We start from the raw sequence: 22047 nt of genomic DNA, 5'->3' as shown, positions 1-22047 counted from the left end.
CACACTCCGGGGACTGTTGTGGGGTGGGGGGAAGGGGTAGGGATAGCATTAGGAGATATACCTAATGCTAAATGATGAGTTAATGAGTGCAGCACACCAGCATGGAACATGTATACATATGTAACAAACCTGCACATTGTGCACATGTATCCTAAAACGTAAAGTATAATAATAATAAAATTTAAAAATAATAATAAATAAAATAAATGTAACACTCCAAAGAATAATAAAATCAATTTAAATTCTGAAAAATTGAACAATATAACTTAAGAATACTTCAAGAGTATAGCATAATTTATAAATCACATTTTTCTTTCTCTATTAGTCTTGTTTTATGCAACTTGTCTTAGCAATCAAATGATTCACTAATGAGAATCATTATTATAGAAGATCAGTTTAGTTACAATAATGATGGCAAGTGAAATATTTAAAGAGAGAAACAGATACCACCTTCCTTCTAGAAATGTACCAAACAAATTGTTATAAGAGAAGTAGAGGAAACATATACAATGTATGTATCCCAAATATAATTTGCACTGAAATGAATGAAGACACCTTATTGATAATAAACTAACCTGTAAAAGTAGACCAGCAGTTGCTAATTGTTCTGCTATCTCCTGCCTTGCACTTTCTTCAAACTCCCGTTTATGGTGTTCCAATTCACCACGTTCTAACACATTCATTTCCATGTGACTTTTGAGGTTTACTAGTTCTTCTTCCAACTTCTCCTGATCCTTCTGTAGTGTTTCACGTTTCTCTTGCATTGTTTTCATATATAATAATGCCTGTTGAAGAACTTCAATCTCTGCATCCACATGTAGACCTTCTGAAGATGCAGTTTCCACTGCTTCTGTAAGATCAGCCTGCATGAGTAAAATAATATGGTTTGGTAATGAAGAAAGAAGACAGAATAGTCTAACATAAAATAATCATTTTTGAAATTAATTCGGTTGCAATAAAATGTTATCTATACTGCAGTAGATTCTTAAACCATGAATCCTTGAATTACTTAGAAAATCAAAAACAAACTTAAAACCACCAGGAATCACAAAAATATATGTTTTACACACATCATCTTTGCCACAAAACATTTTTACGTGATGGTAGGTTTTCATTTTCCTCTTTAAAATTGCTCCAAGTCACTTCTCTTTTTTTTGTTGTTGTTTTCTTTTGTTTGTTTGTTTTTGAGGTGAAGTCTTGCTTTTGTTGCCCAGGCTGGAGTGCAGTGGCATGGTCTCGGCTCACTGCAACCTCCGCCTCCTGGATTCAAGCGATTCTCCTGCCTCAGCCACCCGAGTAGCTGGGATTAAAGGCACCTGACACCATGCCCAGCTAATTTTTTGTATCTTTAATACAGATGGGGTTTCACCATGTTGGCCAGGCTGGTCTCGAACTCCTGACCTTGTGATCCACCCACCTCGGCCTCCCAAAGTGTTGGGATTACAGGCGTGTGCCACCACACTCGGTCTAAGTCCCTTCTTAGTACAAAGTCTCTTGCCCCCTCACACCCTTTGTCATTCCCCGTAATTTCTAAAAAAGCTTTAGGGACACCATATTAAATTATCCAGACCTAAGCCAATAAATCACTCTGAGAAGGAGACTTGAAAATAAGACTCTAATTAATGAATCTTTATGATAAAAACTCCAACAAATTAGGCATAGAAGGAACATATTTCAAAACAATAAAGGCCATATATGGCAAAGCCACAGCTAATATTACACTGAAAGAGGAAAAGCTGAAAGTCTTTCCTCTAAGAACTGGCATAAGACAAGGATACCCACATTCAGCACCCATATTCAACACAGTATTAGAAGTCCTAGCCAGGGCAACTGGGTGAAAAAAAAATGAAGGGCATCTAAATTGGGAAAGAAAAATTGAAATTTCTCTTTGCACATGACCTAATCCTGTATATAAAAAACCTAGACTCCTCCAACAAACTCTTAGAACATTTCATCAAATGGCTACAGAATACATATTCTTCTCATCGGCACATAGAACATTCCCCAGGATAGACCATATATTAGGCCAGAAAACAAGTCTTAGCAAATTTTAAAAACTTAAAATCCTATCAAGTATCTTCTCAAACCACAATGGAACAAAACTAGAAATCAATACCACTTACAATTGCTAAAAAATAATAAAATACTACTCAGGAACAAATTTAACCAAGGAAGTGATAGAGCTCCCCTGCAAGAAAACTACGAAACACTGATGAAAGAAATGGTAGAGGACAAAAACAAATGGAAATATATCCCATGCTCATGAATTTAAATAATTAATATTGTTAAAATACTACCTGAAGGAGTCTACAGGTTAAATGCAACCACTATTAAAATACATATTAGTCTATTTTCACACTGCTATAAAGATACTACCCAAGACTGGGTAAAATGTATTTAAAAAGAGGCTTAATTGACTCACAGGTCTGCATAGCTGGGGAGGCCGCAGGAAATTTACGATTACAGCAGATCTTACATGGTGGCAGGAGAGAGAGGAAAAAGTGAAGGGGGAAGAGCCCCTTATAAAACCATCAGATCTCGTGAGAACTCACTCACTGTCATGAGAACAGCATGGGGGAAACTGTCCCCATGATCCAATCACATCCCTCCCTTGACATGTGGGGATTACAGATCTCTTCCTCCACACATGGGGGTTATAATTTGAGATGAGATTAGGGTTGGGACACAGAGCCAAACCATATCAAAATATCAATTACATTTTTAACTGGGGAACAAGATGACCAACCAGATGCAGCCAGAAACACCTCCTCCACAGAGAGAAAACAAAATATTGAGTAAACCATCACACTTTGAACAGATTTTGGGGGGAAAAAGCACTCAAAGTCAATAGAGAGGCAATGCAGACACTGAGTTTGAAGAGGAAGGAAGCTGGGAAGCCAGATGGAGTCACCAATCACCAGGACCAGCTCTTGGTCCAGAATTGGACCTAAGGAAGGAGAGAGTGAAGGAACTAGGAGTCACACAATCCTGCCAGGGACCTCTGAGATCCTAGGTACAAGAGATCCCATGATACACACAGACATTTGAATTGGCAGGGGGAACTGCCAGGAGAGTAGGGAGAGGCAGAGCTTGAACATGCATGGAGCCCAAAAGTTTTCATGCATGAGGCAACTGCAGGAAAATATGAGAATAGGCACCCATCCCCCAAGGCTCTCCATCTTTCTGAGTCACTTTAGCCCCTGCTGACAGCCTGACTAGGAGAGACCAGCGCTGCCTTTCCCAAGGGCCTGGAGTGCATCTGATTTGCACACCCCCTTGTTTGCCGGTCCCTTCCCTGGCTCCTGCCTGGTTGCTCCCTCAAGGGTGTACACATAGCACAGCCTCCACTGCCCCACCTGAGCGTTTTTCTGGCAGCCTGAAAGCAGTTTGCCCACTCCAGTACAGCCAATGCTTGACCTCAGGGTACCAGAGGATATAGCTATGAGACCCATCCCAACTTCCCAGGGTTTGAGTGCACAGTTAAGGGGTATTGAGCTGGTATCTGTGGCCTGAGCTCAAGTCGGGGTTGCACCCCCACTCTCAGAACACTGAGAAGAGTGAGGCACAGATTCATGTGCTGGCATGGAAGCTGGGTGTGCCTCCTTCTGCAAGACTGGTCTGGGAAAAGCATAGCCTGTTGGATAGCCACAGACTCCATCCAAGGGAAACCTGTGGCCTGGAACACATATCAGGCCAAAGATTTGGGTTCAGAAGGCTTGGGACAAAACTAGCTCATCAGGCCTTACCTAAAAGCACACATCACAGAAAACCTGATCAGGGGAGCATGAGTTGTATGGTCCTCAAAGCCAACTGCTGAGCAAAAAACTCCAGGCTGTGGGTACCACACCAGCTGCACACCCATGGCACTACCCACCCTGCCCAAGGGACCTTCACCCTTGACCCACAGCATCCACAGACACCTGCAGACATACCCCATATCCCATTCAGACTCTTCCAAGCACAGGGAATCAGCAGGTCCCTGGAGATTTGGAGGACTAACCTTTGGCTCAGGCTGCCCCTAAAGCAAGCTTGTCCTGGGCCCATCGGCTGCATGCAGACCAGGAAGACTTTGAATGTGGCCCAACACACATTTGTAAATTTTCTTAAAACATTATGAGATTTTTTTTGCAATTTTTTTAGCTCATCAGCTATCGTTAGTGTTAGTGTGTTTTATGTGTGGCCCAAGACAGTTCCTCTTCTTCCTACGTGGTCCTGAGAAGCCATAAGATTGGACATCCCTGGCCTTAAAGATGGGGGCTGTGCAGCTGTCCAGGGACTTCTTTGGAGCTAAGAAAGAGGGAGTATGGCACCAGTGATTGAAGGGGATTCTCTGAAGGCTTGGGAACAAACTTTGTGAGAAAGGCATTTCTTGCCTCCCTGCCAACTGTTTCCCCCTCCTCGGAGGCCTGCTCCAAACACACTGATATACAAAAGAGTTACGCAGCTGAGTAAGAGCCTATCTACCAGCCCTTACTCCAAAGCACCATCTACGGGATTGAAGCCAGAATTACACCACCAAACAAAATTAATTCCTTAAACACAGTTAGCCCGTGAAAACCAATGCAGGAAACTAGCCACAACTAAGAAATCCATAAAGGCCAGGTGCGGTGGCTCACGCCTATAATCCCAGCACCTTGGGAGACCAAGGCAGGTGGATCACCTGAGGTTAGGAGTTCGAGACCAGCCTGGCCAATATGGTGAAACTTCATCTTTTCTAAAAAAAAAAAAGCCAGGTGTAGTGGCAGGCACCTGAATCCCAGCGACTTGGGTAGCTGAAGCAGGAGACTCACTTGAACATGGCAGGCGGATGTTACAGTGAGCTGAGATCGCACCGCTGCACTCCACCCAGGTGACAAGAACAAAACTTCATCTCAAAAAAAAAAAAAAAAAAAGAAAAGAAAAAGAAAGAAATTCATAAAGATCCTTGGCCTTCTGAAAGAACACAGAAACTAAACCAATGAACTGTTCCAACATACACAACAGTCAAACACTCAAGGGAAGAATAGGAATATAGAAACCAGAAGTCATATCCAAATGACAGCAATTTCAAAAAGATAAACACTAGCCCTCTCAGATGAGAAAGCATCTGTGAAAGAAGTCCAGCAATTCAAAAAGTCATAGTGTTTTCTAACCCTCAGAGGATCACACTAGCTCCTCAGCAATTGATCCTAACCAGATTGAAATGCTGAAATGATAGTCTTAGAATCCAGAATCTGGATGGTAAGGAAGCACAATGAGATCCAAGGGAAGGTTGAAACCTAACCAACGAAGCCAGAAAAATAATTCAAGAGTTGAAAGATGACATAGCCATTTTAAGAAAGAAGAAAACTGGGCTTCTGGGATTGAACAACTCACTCTAGGAATTTCAAAATACAATTGGAAGCCTCAACAACAGACTAGACCAAGCAGAGGAAAAAACTATAGAACTTGATGTCTGGTCCTATGAATCAACCCAGTCAGATGAAAATAAAGAAAACAGAATTTTTAAGTGAACAAAACCTCTGAGAAATATGGGATCACATAAAGATACCAAATCTATGACTCACTGGCATTGTGGAGAAAGAGTAAGTAATTTGGAAACACATTTTAGAATACAGTCCACAAAACTTTCCCCAATCTCATTTAGAGAAGCTGACATGCAAATTCAAGAAATTCAGCAATAAGATACTATACAAGATGGTCATTCCAAAGACACATAGTGAAAAGCATCCAAAAGCCAATGTGAAAGTCTTATGGCAGCTAGAGAAAAGGGTCAGATCACATACAAAGGGAACCCCATCAGGCTAACAGCAGACTTGTCAGCAAAACTTTACAAGCCAGAAGAGTGTTGGCCTATTTTAGCATCCTTAAATAAATTCAAACCCCAAATTTTATATCCTGTCAAACTAAACTTCGTAAGTGAAGGAGAAAAAAATCTTTTCCAGACAAGCAAATGCTAAGGGAATTTAAACCAGCACTACAAGAGATCCCTGAGGGAGTTCTAAACACGGACATGAAAGAACAATACCTGCAACCACAGAAACACACATAAGTACATAGCTCACAGACCTTATAAACAAATACACATTGGAGACTACAAAGCAACCAGATAACAACATCCCGGCAGGATAAAAATCTGACATATAAATATTAGCCTTGGATAAAATGATCTAAATACTCCACTTAGAAGGCACAGAGTGGCAAGTTGGATTAAAGAAAATCAAGAATCAACCATCTGCTGTCTTAAAAAGGCCCACTTCACATATAATTACACCCATAGGCTCAAAGTAAAGGCATGAACTAAGATCTATCATGCACACAGAAAACAAAAAATCAGGGGTCATTATTCTTATGTCAGATTAACACACTTTAAACCAACAACGGTTTTTAAAAGGGACAAAGAAGAAGACGATAAAGAATGATACACAGTGATAAAAGAACTCAATTCAACAAGAAGGCATAAATATTTTTAAATATATAGGCACCCAACCTTGGAGCATTGGATTTCTAAAACAAGTACTTCTAGATCTATGAAAAGACTTAGTTAGCCACCCAATTATAGTTAAAAATTTCAACACCTCATTGGCAGCATTAGACAAATCGCTGACACAGAAAAGTAACAAAGACATGCTAGAATTAAATTTGACATTTCACCTATTGAACTTAACTGACACTTAACAGAATCCTCCACCCAACAACCACAGAACGTACTTTCTTCTCATCGGCACAGGGAACACACGCTGAGATCGACCACATGCTCAGCCACAAAGCAAGTCTCAGTACATTTTTTTAAAACTGAAAGTATACCAAGCATAATCTCAGACCCTAGTGGAATAAAAATAGAAATCTATACCAAGAATTTCTCTCAATGTCATATAATTATATGAAAATTAAACAACTTGCTCCTGAATGACTTTTGGGTAAACAACAAAATAAAGACAGATATTAAAAACTCTTGAAAATAAATAAAAACAGAGACAGAATATGCCAAAATTTCCGGGATACAGCAAAACCAGTATTAAGAAAAAAGTTTATAGCACTAAATGCAGACATCAAGAAGCTAGAAAGGTCTCAAATTAACAACTTAACATCGCACCTACCAGAACTAGCAAAACAAAAACCAAATAACCTCAAAGCTACCAGAAGTAAAGAAATAACTAAAACCAGAGCAGAACTGAATAAATTTGAGACACAAAAATCCTTACAAGTAATCAACAAAATGAGATCGATAGCTAGCTAGCTACATTAACAAAGAAAAAATAGAGAAGATCCAAATAAGCACAATCAGAAATGGCAAAGATGGCATTACAATGGATCCCACAGAAATACAAAATATCATCAAAGACTATTATGAACACCTCTATGCACAGAAACTAGGAAATCTAGAGGAAATGGATAAATTCCCAGAAATACAAAACCTCCCAAGATTGAACCAAGATGAAATTAAAATCCTTAATAGACAATAACAAGTTCTGAAATGGAATCAGTAATTTAGAAACCTAGTAACCAAAGAAAAAGTCCTGAACCTGATGGATTCAGAGCCAAATTCTACCAGACATACAAAGAAGATCTGTCACCAATCCTACTGAAACTATTCCAAACAATCGAGTTTGAGAGACTCCTCCCTAACTCATTCTATGAATACAGCATCATCTTGACATTAAAAGCTGAAAGAGATGCAGTGAAAAAAGAAAACTGCAAGCCAATATCTCTGATGAACATAGACACAAAAATTCCCAACAAAACATTAACAAACCAAATCCTGCAACACATCAAAAAATTCACCTTTTTTTTTTTTTTTTTTTTTTTTTGAGACGGAGTCTTGCTCTGTCGCCCAGGCTGGAGTGCAGTGGCATGATCTCAGCTCACTGTAAGCTGTGCCTTCTGGGTTCACACCATTCTCCTGCCTCTGCCTCCCAAGTAGCTGGGACTACAGGTGCCCACCACCACGCCTGGTTAATTTTTTGTATTTTTAGTAGAGACGGGGTTTCACTGTGTTAGCCAGGATGGTCTCGATCTCCTGACCTCGTGATCCACCCGCCTCGGCCTCCCAAAGTGCTGGGATTACAGGCGAGAGCCACCGTGCCTGACCCAAAATTCACTTTTTTACAATCTAACAGGCTTTATTCCTGGGATGCAAAGTTGGTTCAACATATACAAAGTAATAAATGTGATTCACCACATAAACAGAATTTTTAAAAACCATACGATCGTCTCAACAGATGCAAGAAAAACTTTCAGTAGACTTGCAATATTCCTTCATGATCAAAACATTCAACAAATTAGGCATCAAAGTAACATACTTGAAAATAATGAGAGCCACCTATGACAAACACACAGCCAACATCATACTTGATGGGCTAACCTTGGAACCATTTTCCTTCAGAACTGGAACAAGAAAAAGATGCCCACTCTCTCCATTCCTATTCAACATAGTACTAGAAGTCCTAGCCAGGGCAATCAGGCAAGAGAAAGGAATTAAAGGCATCCAAATAAGAACTGAAGAAGTCAAACTATCTCTCTTTTCAGATGATATGACTGTACACCTAGACAACCCTAAAGACTGTCAAAAGGCTCCTAGATCTGATAGCAATTTCAGTGAAGTTTCTAGTTACAAAATCAACATGCAAATATCAGCAGCATTTCTATACACCAATAATGTTTAGGGTGAAAGCCAAATCAAGAACACAATCCCATTTATAAATAGCCACAAAAAAATAAAATACTGGGAAATGCATCTGACCAAATAAATGAAAGATTTCTACAAGAAGAACTATACACAATGCCAAAAGAAATCAGAAATTAAACAAACAAATGAAAAAAATCTATGCTTATGGATTGGAAGAATGAGTATCATCAAAATGCTTATACTGCCCAATGCAATCTACAAATTCAATCCACACTATTCCTATCAAGCTACCAACATTGTTTTTTCACAGCGTTAGGAAAAATGACTCTAAAACTCATGGAACCAAAAAAGAGCCACACTAGCCAAACCAATCCTGAGGAATAAAAAAGCTGGAGGCATAAGTCTACCTGACTTCAAAATATATTACAAGGATACAGTAACCAAAACACAAGGTTTTGGTATAAAAACAAATACACAGACCAACAGAAAGAATAGAGAACCCAGAAATTAATCCACATATTTACAGCCATCTGATTTTTGATAAAATGTCAAGAACATCCATGGGGGAAAGAACATTCTTATCAACAAATAAGGCTGGGAACACTGGATATCTGTAGGCAGAAGAATGAAACTAGATCCTTATAGTTCTCCATATACAGAAATCTACTCTAAATGGATTAAAGACAATCATAAGAACCAAAATTATAAAACTACTAGAAAAGAACAGAGCAGAAATGCTTCGGTACCTTGGTCTAGGCAAAGCTGTGATGACTAAAACATCAAAAACACAGGCAGAAATAGACCAATGAGACTATATTAAAATTAAAGTTTCTTCATAGCAAAGGAAACAACCAACAGAGTGAAGAGACAACCTGTAGAATGGAAGAAAATGTTTGCAATCTATTTATCTGACAAAGGTCTAATATTCAGACTATATAAGGAGCTCAAACAACCCAACAGCAAAAACAAAATTAATAATCTGATTAAAAAGTGGGCAAAGGATCTGAATAGACATTTCTCAAAAGAAGATGTACAAATGGCCAACAAATATATGAAAAAATACTCAACATCAGTAATCATCAGGAAATGAAATAAATCTGCAATGAGATATCATCTCACTACAGTTAGAATGGCTACTATCAAAAAGACAGAAAGTAAAAAATGCTGGTAAGGTTGTAGAAAAAGGAAACTCTTATGCACTGATGGAAGGAATGTAAATTAGTATAGCCATTAAGGAAAACAGTATGGAGGTTTCTTAAAAACTAAAAATAGAACTATAAAACAATCCAGCAATCCCACTACTGAGTATTTATCAAAAAGACAGAAAATAAATGTATCAAAGAAATACCAGCACTGCCATTTTTATTTTATCACTATTTATAATTACTAAGATACGGAATCCACCTAAATGTTTAACAGATGACTGCATAAAGAAAATGTGGTATCTGTACACAATGGAAGACTATTCAGCCATAAAATAGAATAAAATTATATCATTCTCAGCCACATAGATGACCTTAGAGGACATTATGTTAAATAGAATAAGTCAGGCACAGAAGAACAAATGCTGCATATTCTCACTCATGTGGGAGCTAAATGTTTTTAAAAAATGAGTTCGTGGTAGTAGAGAATAGAATTGTGGACATTAGAGGCTGGGAAATGAAGGGGAGTGGGGGATGGGGTGAGGTTGGTTAATGGATAAAAAATTATCACTAGTTAGAATGAACTCTAGTGTTCTGTGGCATTGTAGGGTGAATATGATTAACTATGACTTATTGTATTTTTTTGAAAGCTAGAAGAGAGGATTGTGAATGTTCACAAAAAAAAGAATGGTAAATGGTTGAAGTGCTGGATATAATAATTAACCTGATTTTATGATTATACATTGCTTACATGTATCAAAATATTACTATGTATCCTATAAATATGTACAAATATACATGACCACAGAATATAAAAGAAAGCCAGGCATGGGGTAACATGCCTGTAGTCACAGCAATTTGGGAGGCTGAAGCAGGAGGATCCCTTGAGCTCAGGAGTTTAAGGCCAGCCTGAGTAACACAGTGAGATCCAATTTCTAATATACATAAATAGATAAATAATAAAAATAGAAGAAAAAATTTATCCTATAAAGAAGTAGACTGTGGGCCAAACCTACTGACTTGCCTCTAATGAAGAAATGCGGTAAAAGTGATACCATGTGCCTTCCAACATTAAGTTAGAAAACGCCCTCTACTTCACACTGCTTGTCCTTGGAACTTAGCCCCCATGTTGTGAGGAAGCTCAGGCCACAAAGACAGCCTAAGAGTTCCAATGAAGGTATTTGAGCTGCCTGCCCCAACTAAAGTTTCAGTCAATGGCCATCATGAACAACCAGACAGTTAGGGAACAAGCCTTCAGGGGATTCCAGTCCTCCAACCTCTGATTTATCCCAAGTGAAGCTCAGGGGAATGGAGACAAGCTGTCCTGGCCAAGGTTTTCCCCAGCCACAGATGGCTGAACTAAATAAATGTTATCAGCGACTCAACTTTGGGTAATTTCTTAGGAAAAAATAAACAGAAAATTTTATTTAAACAAAGAGACATCAAAAAATAATAACTTACGGGAGCCAAGATGGTTGAATAGGAACAGCTCCTGTCTACAGCTCCCAGCATGAGTGACGCAGAAGACGGGTGATTTCTGCATTTCCAACTGAGGTACTGGGTTCATCTCACTGGGGAGTGCCAGAAAGTGGGTGCAGGACAGTGGGTGCAGCACACCATGCGTGAGCAGCACACCATGCGTGAGCCAAAGCAGGGCAAGGCATCACCTCACCCGGGAAGCGCAAGGGGTCAGGGAGTTCCCTTTCCTAGTCAAAGAAAGGGGTGACAGATGGCACCTGGAAAAGCGGGTCACTCCCACCCTAATACTGCGCTTTTCCAACAGGCTTAACAAATGGCACACCGGGAGATTATATCCCACACCTGGCTCAGAGGGTCCTACGCCCACGGAGCCTCGCTCATTGCTAGCACAGCAGTCTGAGATCAAACTGCAAGGCGGCAGCAAGGCTGGGGGAGGGGCGCCCGCCATTGCCAAGGCTTCAGTAGGTAAACAAAGCGGCCAGGAAGCTCAAACTGGGTAGAGCCCACCACAGCTCAAGGAGGCCTGCCTGCCTCTGTAGGCTCCACTTCTTGGGGCAGGGCAAAGACAAACAAAAGGCAGCAGTAACCTCTGCAGACTTAAATGTCCCTGTCTGACAGCTTGGAAGAGAGTAGCGGTTCTCCAAACACACAGCTTGAGATCTGAGAACAGGCAGACTGCCTCCTCAAGTGGGTCTCTGACCCATGAGCAGCCTAACTGGGAGGCACCCCCTAGTAGGGGTGGACTGACACCTCAAACAGCCAGGTACTCCTCTGAGACAAAACTTCCAGAGGAACGATCAGGCAGCAGCATTTGCCTTCACAAATATCCGCTGTTCTGCAGCCACTGCTACCGATACCCAGGCAAACAGGGTCTGGAGTGGACCTCCAGCAAACTCCAACAGACTTGCAGCTGAGGGTCCTGACTGTTAGTTAGAAGGAAAACTAACAAACAGAAAGGACATCCACACCAAAAACCCATCTGTACATCACCATCATCAAAGACCAAAGGTAGATAAAAACACAAAGATGGGAAAAAAACAGAGCAGAAAAACTGGAAACTCTAAAAATCAGAGTGCCTCTCCTCCTCCAACGGAATGCAGCTCCTCACCAGCAATGGAACAAAGCTGGATGGAGAATGACTTTGACGAGTCGAGAGAAGAAGGCTTCAGAAGATCAAACTACTCTGAGCTAAAGGAGGAAGTTCGAACCAATGGCAAAGAAGTTAAAAACGTTGAAAAAAAATCAGATGAATGGCTAACTAGAATAACCAATGCAGGGAAGTCCTTAAAAGACCCGATAGAGCTCAAAACCACAGCATGAGAACTATGTGACAAATGCGCAAGCCTCATTAGTCGATGCGATCAACTGGAAGAAAGGATATCAGCAATGGAAGATGAAATGAATGAAATGAAGTGAGAAGTTTAGAGAAAAAAAATAATAAGAAACCAACAAAGCCTCCAAGAAATACGGGATTATGTGAAAAGACCAAATCTACATCTGATTGGTGTACCTGAAAGTGACGGGGAGAATGGAACCAAGTTGGAAAACACTCTGCAGGATATTATCCAGGAGAACTTCCCCAATCTAGCAAGGCAGGCCAACGTTCACATTCAGGAAATACACAGAACACTACAAAGATACTCCTTGAGAAGAGCAACTCCAAGACACATAATTGTCAGATTCACTAAAGTTGAAATGAAGGAAAAAATGTTAAGCGCAGCCAGAGAGAAAGGTCGGGTTACCCACAAAGGGAAGCCCATCAGACTAACAGCTGATCTCTTGGCAGAAACTCTACAAGCCAGAAGAGAGTGGCGACCAATATTCAACATCCTTAAACAAAAGAATTTTCAACCCAGAATTTCATATCCAGGAAAATTAAGCTTCATAAGTGAGGGAGAAGTAAAATACTTTACAGACAAGCAAATGCTGAGACATTTTGTCACCACCAGGCCTGCCCTAAAAGAACTCCTGAAGGAAGCACTAAATATGGAAAAGAACAACCGGTACCAGCCACTGCAAAAACATACCAAATTCTAAAGACCATCAAGGCTAGGAAGAAACTGCATCAACTAATGATCAAAATAACCAGCTAACATCATAATGACAGGATGAAATTCACACATAACAATATTAACCTTAAATGTAAATGGGCTAAATGATCCAATTAAAAGACACAGACTGGCAAACTGGATAAAGAGCCAAGACCCATCAGTGTGCTGTATTCAGGAAACCCATCTCACGTACAGAGACACACATAGGCTCAAAACAAAGGGATGGAGGAAGATCTACCAAGCAAATGGAAAACAAAAAAAGGCAGGGGTCACAACCCTAGTCTCAGACAAAACAGACATTAAACCAACAAAGCTCAAAAGAGACAAAGAAGGCCATTACATAATGGTAAAGGGATCAATTCAACGAGAAGAGCTAACTATCCTAAATATATATGCACCCAATACAGGAGCACCCAGATTCATAAAGCAAGTCCTTAGTGACCTACAAAGAGACTTAGACTCCCACACAATAATAATGGGAGACTTTAACACCCCACTGTCAACATTAGACAGATCAATGAGACAGAAAGTTAACAAGGATATCCAGGAATTGAACTCAGCTCTGCACCAAGCACACCTAATAGACATCTACAGAACTCTCCACCCCAAATCAACAGAATATACATTTTCTTCAGCACCACACCTATTCCAAAATTGACCACATAGTTGGAAGTAAAGCACTCCTCAGCAAATGTAAAAGAATAGAAATTATAACAAACTGTCTCTCAGACCACAGCACAATCAAACTAGAACTCAGGATTAAGAAACTCACTCAAAACCACTCAACTACATGAAAACTCAACAACCTGCTCCTGAGTGACAACTGGGTACATAACGAAATGAAGGCAGAACTAAAGATGTTCTTTGAAACCGAGAACGAAGACACAACATACCAGAATCTCTGGGACACATTCAAAGCAGTGTGTAGAGGGAAATTTATAGCACTAAATGCCCACAAGAGAAAGCAGGAAAGAACCAAAATTGACACCCTAATATCACAATTAAAAGTACTAGAAAAGCAAGAGCAAACACATTCAAAAGCCAGCAGAAGGCAAGAAATAACTAAAATCAGAGCAGAACTGAAGGAAATAGAGACACAAAAAACCCTTCAAAAAATTAATGAATCCAGGAGCTCGTTTTTTGAAAAGATCAACAAAACTGATAGACCGCTAGCAACACTAATAAAGAAGAAAAGAGAGATGAATCGAATGGATGCAATAAAAAATGATAAAGGGGATATCACCACCGATCACACAGAAATACAAACTACCATCAGAGAATACTACAAACACCTCTACGCAAATAAACTAGAAAATCTAGAAGAAATGGATAAATTCCTCAACACATACACCCTCCCAAGACTAAACCAGGAAGAAGTTAAATCTCTGAATAGACCAATAACAGGCTCTGAAATTCTGTCAATAATCAATAGCTTACCAACCAAAAAAAGTCCAGGACTAGACAGATTCACAGCCGAATTCTACCAGAGGTACAAGGAGGAGCTGGTACCATTCCTTCTGAAACTATTCCCATCGACAGAAAAAGAGGGAATCCTCCCTAACTCATTTTATGAGGCCAGCATCATCCTGATACCAAAGCCTGGCAGAGACATAACCAAAAAAGAGAATTTTAGACCAATATCCTTGATGAACATTGAGGCAAAAATCCTCAATAAAACACTGGCAAACCAAATCCAGCAGCATGTCAAAAAGCTTATCCACTATGATCAAGTGGGCTTCATCCCTGGGATGCAAGGCTGCTTCAACATACGCAAATCAATAAATGTAATCCAGCATATAAACAGAACCAACGACAAAAACCGCATGATTATCTCAATAGATGCAGAAAAGGCCTTTGGCAAAATTCAACAATCCTTCACGCTAAAAACTCTCAATAAATTAGGTATTGATGGGACGTATCTTAAAATAATAACAGCTTTCTATGACAAACTCACAGCCAATATCATACTGAATGGGCAAAGACTGGAAGCATTCTCTTTGAAAACTGGCAAAAGACAGGGATGCCCTCTCTCACCACTCCTATTCAACATAGTGTTGGAAGTTCTGGCCAGGGCAATCAGACAGGAGAAGGAAATAAAGGGCATTCAATTAGGAAAAGAGGAAGTCAAATTGTCCCTGTTTGCAGAAGACATGATTGTATATCTAGAATACCCCATTGTCTCAGCCCAAAATCTCCTTAAGCTGATAAGCAACTTCAGCAAAGTCTCAGGATACAAAATCAATGTGCAAAAATCACAAGCATTCTTTTACACCAATAACAGACAGAGAGCCGAATCATGAGTGAACTCCCATTCACAATTGTTTCAAAGAGAATAAAGTACCTAGGAATCCAACTTACAAGGGATGTGAAGGACCTCTTCAAGGAGAACTACAAACCACTGCTCAATGAAATAAAAGAGGATACAAACAAATGGAAGAACATTCCATGCTCATGGGTAGGAAGAATCAATATCGTGAAAATGGCCATACTGCCCAAGGTAATTTATAGATTCAATGCCATCCCCATCAAGCTACCAATGACTTTCTTCACAGAATTGGAAAAAACTACTTTAAAGTTCATATGGAACCAAAATAGAGCCCGCATTGCCAAGTCAATCCTAAGCCAAAAGAACAAAGCTAGAGGCATCATGCTACCTGACTTCAAACTATACTACAAAGCTACAGTAACCAAAACAGCATGGTACTGGTACCAAAACAGAGATATAGATCAATGGAACAGAACAGAGCCCTCAGAAATAATGCCACATATCTACAACCATCTGATCTTTGACAAACCTGACAAAAACAAGCAATGGGGAAAAGATTCCCTATTTAATAAATGGTCTGGGAAAACTGGCTAGCCATATGTAAAAGCTGAAACTGGATCCCTTCCTTACACCTTATACAAAAATTAATTCAAGATGGATTAAAGACTTACATGTTAGACCTAAAACCATAAAAACCCTAGAAGAAAACCTAGGCAATACCATTCAGGACATAGGCATGGGCAAGGACTTCGTGTCGAAAACACCAAAAGCAATGGCAACAAAAGCCAAAATTGACAAATGGGATCTCATTAAACTAAAGAGCTTCTGCACAGCAAAAGAAACCACCATCCTAGTGAACAGGCAACCTACAGAATGGGAGAAAATTTTTGCAACCCACTCATCTGACAAGGGGCTAATATCCAGAATCTACAATGAACTCAAAGAAATTTACAAGAAAGAAACAAACAACCCCATTAAAAAGTGGTCGAAGCCGTCTGGGATGTGAGGAGCACCTCTGCCCAGCCGCCCCATCTGGTAAGTGAGGAGCGCCTCTGCCTGGCCGCTGTGCAACCTTCCAAGTGTGAAGTGACAGCCTTTCTGCAGGTGTACCCAACAGCTCCGAAGAGACAGCGACCATCGAGAACGGGCCATGATGACGATGGCGGTTTTGTGGAAAAGAAAAGGGGGAAATGTGGGGAAAAGAAAGAGAGATCAGACTGTTACTGTGTCTGTGTAGAAAGAAGTAGACATAGGAGACTCCATTTTGTTCTGTACTAAGAAAAATTCTTCTGCCTTGGGATGCTGTTAATCTATAACCGGGTGCTCTCTGAAACATGTGCTGTGTCAACTCAGGGTTAAATGGATTAAGGGCTGTGCAAGATGTGCTTTGTTAAATAGATGCTTGAAGGCAGCATGCTCATTAAGAGTCATCACCACTCCCTAATCTCAAGTACCCAGGGACACAAACAATGCGGAAGGCCGCAGGGACCTCTGCCTAGGAAAGCCAGAGACCTTAGTTCACATGTTTATCTGCTGACCTTCTCTCCACTCTTATCCTATGACCCTGCCACATCCCCCTCTCCAAGAAACACCCAAGAATGATCAATAAATACTAAGGGGGAAAAAAAAAAGTAGGCAAAGGATGTGAACAGACACTTCTCAAAAGAAGACATTTATGCAGCCAACAGACACATGAAAAAATGCTCATCATCACTGGCCATCAGAGAAATGCAAATAAAAATCACAATGAGATACCATCTCACACCAGTTAGAATGGCGATCATTAAAAAGTCAGGAAACAACAGGTGCTGGAGAGGATGTGGAGAAATAGGAACACTTTTACACTGTTGGTGGGACTGTACACTAGTTCAACCACTGTGGACGTCAGTGTTGCGATCCCTCAGGGATCTGGAACTAGAAATACCACTTGACCCAGCCAGCCCATTACTGGGTATATACCCAAAGGATTATAAATCATGCTGCTATAAAGACACATGCACACGTATGTTTACTGCGGCACTATTCACAATAGGAAAGACTTGGAACCAACCCAAATGTCCGACAACGATAGACTGGATTAAGAAAACGTGGCACATATACACCATGGAATACTATGCAGCTGTAAAAAATAATGAGTTCGTGTCCTTTATAGGGACATGGATGAAACTGTAAACCATAATTCTCAGCAAACTATCGCAAGGACAAAAAACCAAACACCGCATGTTCTCACTCATAGGTGGGAATTGAACAATGAGAACACATGGACACAGGAAGGGGAACATCACACACTGGGGACCGTTGTGGGGTAGGGGGAGTGGGGAGGGATAGCATTAGGAGATATACCTAATGCTAAATGATGAGTTAATGGGTGCAGCACACCAACATGGCACATTTATACATATGTAACAAACCTGCACGTTGTGCACATGTACCCTAAAACTTAAAATATAATAATACAAGAAATAACTTACACAGTAGAAATTAATGTCCCTTAAAGTAGGAATTAATAAATGCTGAATTTAATTTATTAACAACAAACAATGCTAATGAGAAGCGGCAGACAATTAGGAGAAAGGCATAAGAACTATTGAGGAGAAAGTTTTTCTAAAATTTTCTTCAATTACAAAGTCTGATAAAGCAAAAGAGCCTTTTTAGAATTTGCTCCTCAAGTTATGGGATAAAGATGGTGAGGATGAAAGGAAATATATGATTTGAAGTTGTGAAAGGAAAAAATCTTGGGACCCCAAAATCACTAAGGAAAACTCCAGCTGGAAACTGCTTTGGGCAAACCTGCCTCCCATTCTATTCCAAGTCATCTCTCTGCTCACTGAGATAAATGCATATCTGACTTGTCTCCTTTGGAAAGGCTAATCAGAAACTCAGAAGAATGTATTCCTTTGTGTATAACCTAGCTGGAACCTGGAAGCTCCCTCCCCACTTTGAGTCTTCCTGCCTTTGCTTCAAGTTGTCCCACCTTTCTAGACAGAACCAATGTACTTCTTACATATATTGATTGATGTCTCATGTCTCCCTAAAATGTATAAAACCAAGTTGTGCCTTGACCACCTTGTCCACATGTCATCAGGACTTCCTGAGGCTGTGTCATGGGCATGTCCTCAAGCTTGGCAAAATAAACTTTCTAAATTAACTGAGACCTGTCTCAGATCTTCTGGGTTCACAAAGTATAAATGGTGAAAAAAACTAGCAATATTTGATCTTCTGTCCAAAATCAGATGTTTGACCTGATTTCAATTCATCAAAATTCTAAGAGACAAGCAGCTTTGAGTATTTATTAATCAATCTAGTATTCGATGTTTATGTTCATTTCTTTAATGAGGAAATAAAGAGAATATCATGGAACTATTTTTAATCTTCTCAGTAGTAAAACAAATGTGTCCTTTGAATGTTAAGAAATTAAGTACAATTTCCCCTTTACCTTACTTTGAGCCCGTTTGTATGAAGAAGGTGAGACCATCTCATCTTTATTTTGTAACAAAATCCTTCTCCATATCATACAAATTGAGCAAGACATGTTAGTGAACAAGGATAGACATAGACCAGCATATTAGAATTGAGAATCCAAAATTAAATCTGTATGTTTGTGTTCAATTGATTTTCAACAAGAGTTAAAAAACAAATGAGAATAGTATTTCCAACAAATGGTATCATCTCACCAAATGCCATATCTAAATATTTATTCAAAATAGAATAGCTAAATGTAAGAGCTAAAACTATAAAATTCTTAGATGAAGACACAGACATAAATCTTTGTGACTGCATTTGCCAGTGGTTTCTTAGACATAACACCAAAAGGAAAAATAGATTAATTGGACTTGATCAAAATTTGGAACTTGAACAGGAACCATCAGGAAAGCAAAGAGGAAGGCCATTGAGTAGAAGTAAATATTTGAAAATCATGCATCTGATAAGGGACTTACACCTAGGATATAAAAACAACTCTTAAAATTTAGAAATAAAAAAAAAAACAATTTGAAAATGGGCAAAGGATTTGAATAGATATTTCTCCAAAGAAGATATACAAATGGTTCATAAGCACATAAAAAGATGCTTAAAGTCATTAGTCATTAGAAGAATGCAAATCAAAACCACAATAAAGTACCACATAGCACTACTAGAATGAAATCTTTTCTCAATCAAAAATATGGAAAATTTTGGCAAGGCTGTGAAGACATTAGAACACCTTCACGATGCTGAGAAGAATGTAAAATGGTGCAGCCACTTTGGAAAACAGACTGGCAGCTCCTCAAAGAGTTAACACATGACCCAGCAATTCCACTCATAAGTATAACCCCAACAGAAATGAAAACATATGCAAACACAAGCACGTTTACATAAAAGTTCACGGCAGCTTTGTTAATAACAGTCCAAACTGGAAACAACCCGATGGTCCTTCAACTGATGAATGGATAAATAAAATGATTGGTATATTCACACAATGGAATATTACTCAGCAATAAGAAGAAATTAAGTACTGATACCTGCTACCACACAGAAAACCCTTAAAATGTTATGCTAAGTGAAAAAAAAAAGTCACAAAAGACCACATATTGTGTACTTCCACTGATAGAAAACATCCAGAATGGACAAATCTATACAATCAAAGGAGACTGGTGGTTCCCTGGAGCTGAGTAAAAAGGGGGAAACTGGTCGATGATAGCTTAGGGATGCAGAGTTTCTTTTAAGGGTCATAAAAATGTTCTAAAATTGATGGTGGCGATGGTTACACAACTGTGTGAATATACTAAGAAACTGTGAATTGTGCACTTTACATGGATGAACTGTATGGTAGGTGAATTACATCTTAATAAAGTTGTTTTTAAAAATCAAATGGCAGGATTTTGATAAATTTCTTACTTCTCTACTTTGGATGATATACTATACATGATCTGTATATTTCTGTTTTACAATATATTTAAAAGAAACAAAATAGGAAGGAAATGCCTAACATTTCAAGTAGTTTGTAAACTAATCTAAAACATTTGCATTTTGAAGACCAGTATAACAGTCTTTCCTGTACAAGTTATCCTGAAATGCATGAAATATACAGAGATTCTGTACGCATTCACAAAAGTAAAGATAAGAAATAAGACAATTTTCTGAAATAAACATTATCCTCGATTTAATCTCATGTGCCTCACCATGGCAATAGAGAAAAATCACTAAAAAAATACTGTTTCACAGAAAAAAGTCTCACAACTTTTGTGAGATATGATGTCTAATTCTCAACTTTTCCTGAAGGTAAATATTATAAGAAAAATATGTACATACTTAAGAGGAAAAAATGACAGAATAAAAGTCAAGAGGTTAAGAAATAAGTACATTATAGTGATAATAAAATTAATTATAATGAAAATAAAAAAGAAAGCTGTTTACTGAAATTAGTATACTAAAACACTTGATATTATTTAACCAGCTATAGACTGTTGACGTGTTACGTTTTATACATACTTGACTTCTGATTTGACCTGATCTCCTCTTTGAGTCCTGTGTTTCATCTAAATTAACATAACATGGTGTAGCCTCTAGTGAAGGCTCTGATATAGGTTGTTTTTTTACAGTATCAGCCAGTTCTTGAATCTGTCTCACAATTTCCTGGAAAGATATTTTTGTTATTGATTTTATGTCACCTTATTATTAAATGATGGTCATAGAATTTAACTCTAACATATATGCTTTGAAAAATATTACCACACACATTGATTTACCTACCTTTCCTCATGTGTAATGAACATTCCTGTTCAATACTGAATTCAGTTAAGGACAGAAAAGGTGTTATTTTCTTGCCAAATCAGCATTCTGTAACTTAGACAACAGATACAGCCCATTATACCTGCATCACCTAAGTTTGCAATGCTTAATTATCTACTGAAGTCTCAGAAAGAAATGGGTATGTGAGTGAGACTAGTGGTGGTAAATTCTATACTCTGAAATGTTTTCTCTCTTCTTTATTAGAAGTTCAGATCAACTTCACAATTCCTCATATATTCAATTGCCTGCTCAAATCCTTCCAATAGATTGCTGTATCGAAATAAAACTAAAATTTCAATGGCCTTTGAGGCCCTTGATAATCTTGCCTCCACCTCCCTGATCTCAGCTCCTACACTCTCTCCCCTACTCACTGCATTCCCACTATACGTGAATCCTGTCACCCCTTGTTAGTTTGAACATGGGGACCCAATGCCAAACAAAGAAATCTCAGATTGCTACAATCATCTTTGTACTGGACAAAGTTATATCCAAATGAAATTAGTCATTGAGTCTTGAAATAAAAATTATGCACAAATTACTTGTAAAAACATTCAAAATAAATTACAAATGCCAGTGGTAACAGTAAATCAAATATGGTTTTACTGATATTCACATCTGTCCCAAATTATATTTAATTAAAAGTGGGTCCCATCAAAGAGTTGAGAGGTCATGACAATAATTTGAGATTGAAATAGTTTCAGATTTAAGTCAAACTGACATGAATAAAAATAA

General features: G+C 38.9%; 1 protein-coding gene across 1 annotated transcript in view; it reads right to left on the bottom strand.

Moving 5' to 3' along the window:
- Nucleotides 1–232: 232 nt before the first annotated feature.
- The window catches only part of LOC115833669 (putative coiled-coil domain-containing protein 144C), a 51008-nt gene continuing 29193 nt past the window's right edge, over nucleotides 233–22047 (bottom strand). Inside the window, exons 3-5 of the mRNA XM_030808390.1 lie at nucleotides 21016–21159; nucleotides 576–863; nucleotides 233–244 (exon numbers count right to left, since the gene is read on the bottom strand). Of these exons, the coding sequence (XP_030664250.1) occupies nucleotides 233–244; nucleotides 576–863; nucleotides 21016–21159 (444 nt within the window). The remainder of the gene's footprint in view (nucleotides 245–575; nucleotides 864–21015; nucleotides 21160–22047) is intronic.

This window comes from Nomascus leucogenys, unplaced genomic scaffold, assembly GCF_006542625.1.
Source record: "Nomascus leucogenys isolate Asia unplaced genomic scaffold, Asia_NLE_v1 Super-Scaffold_544, whole genome shotgun sequence".
NCBI lineage: Eukaryota > Metazoa > Chordata > Mammalia > Primates > Hylobatidae > Nomascus > Nomascus leucogenys.
Note: the sequence above shows the minus strand (reverse complement) of the source record. Positions and strands in the feature narration are given on the sequence as shown.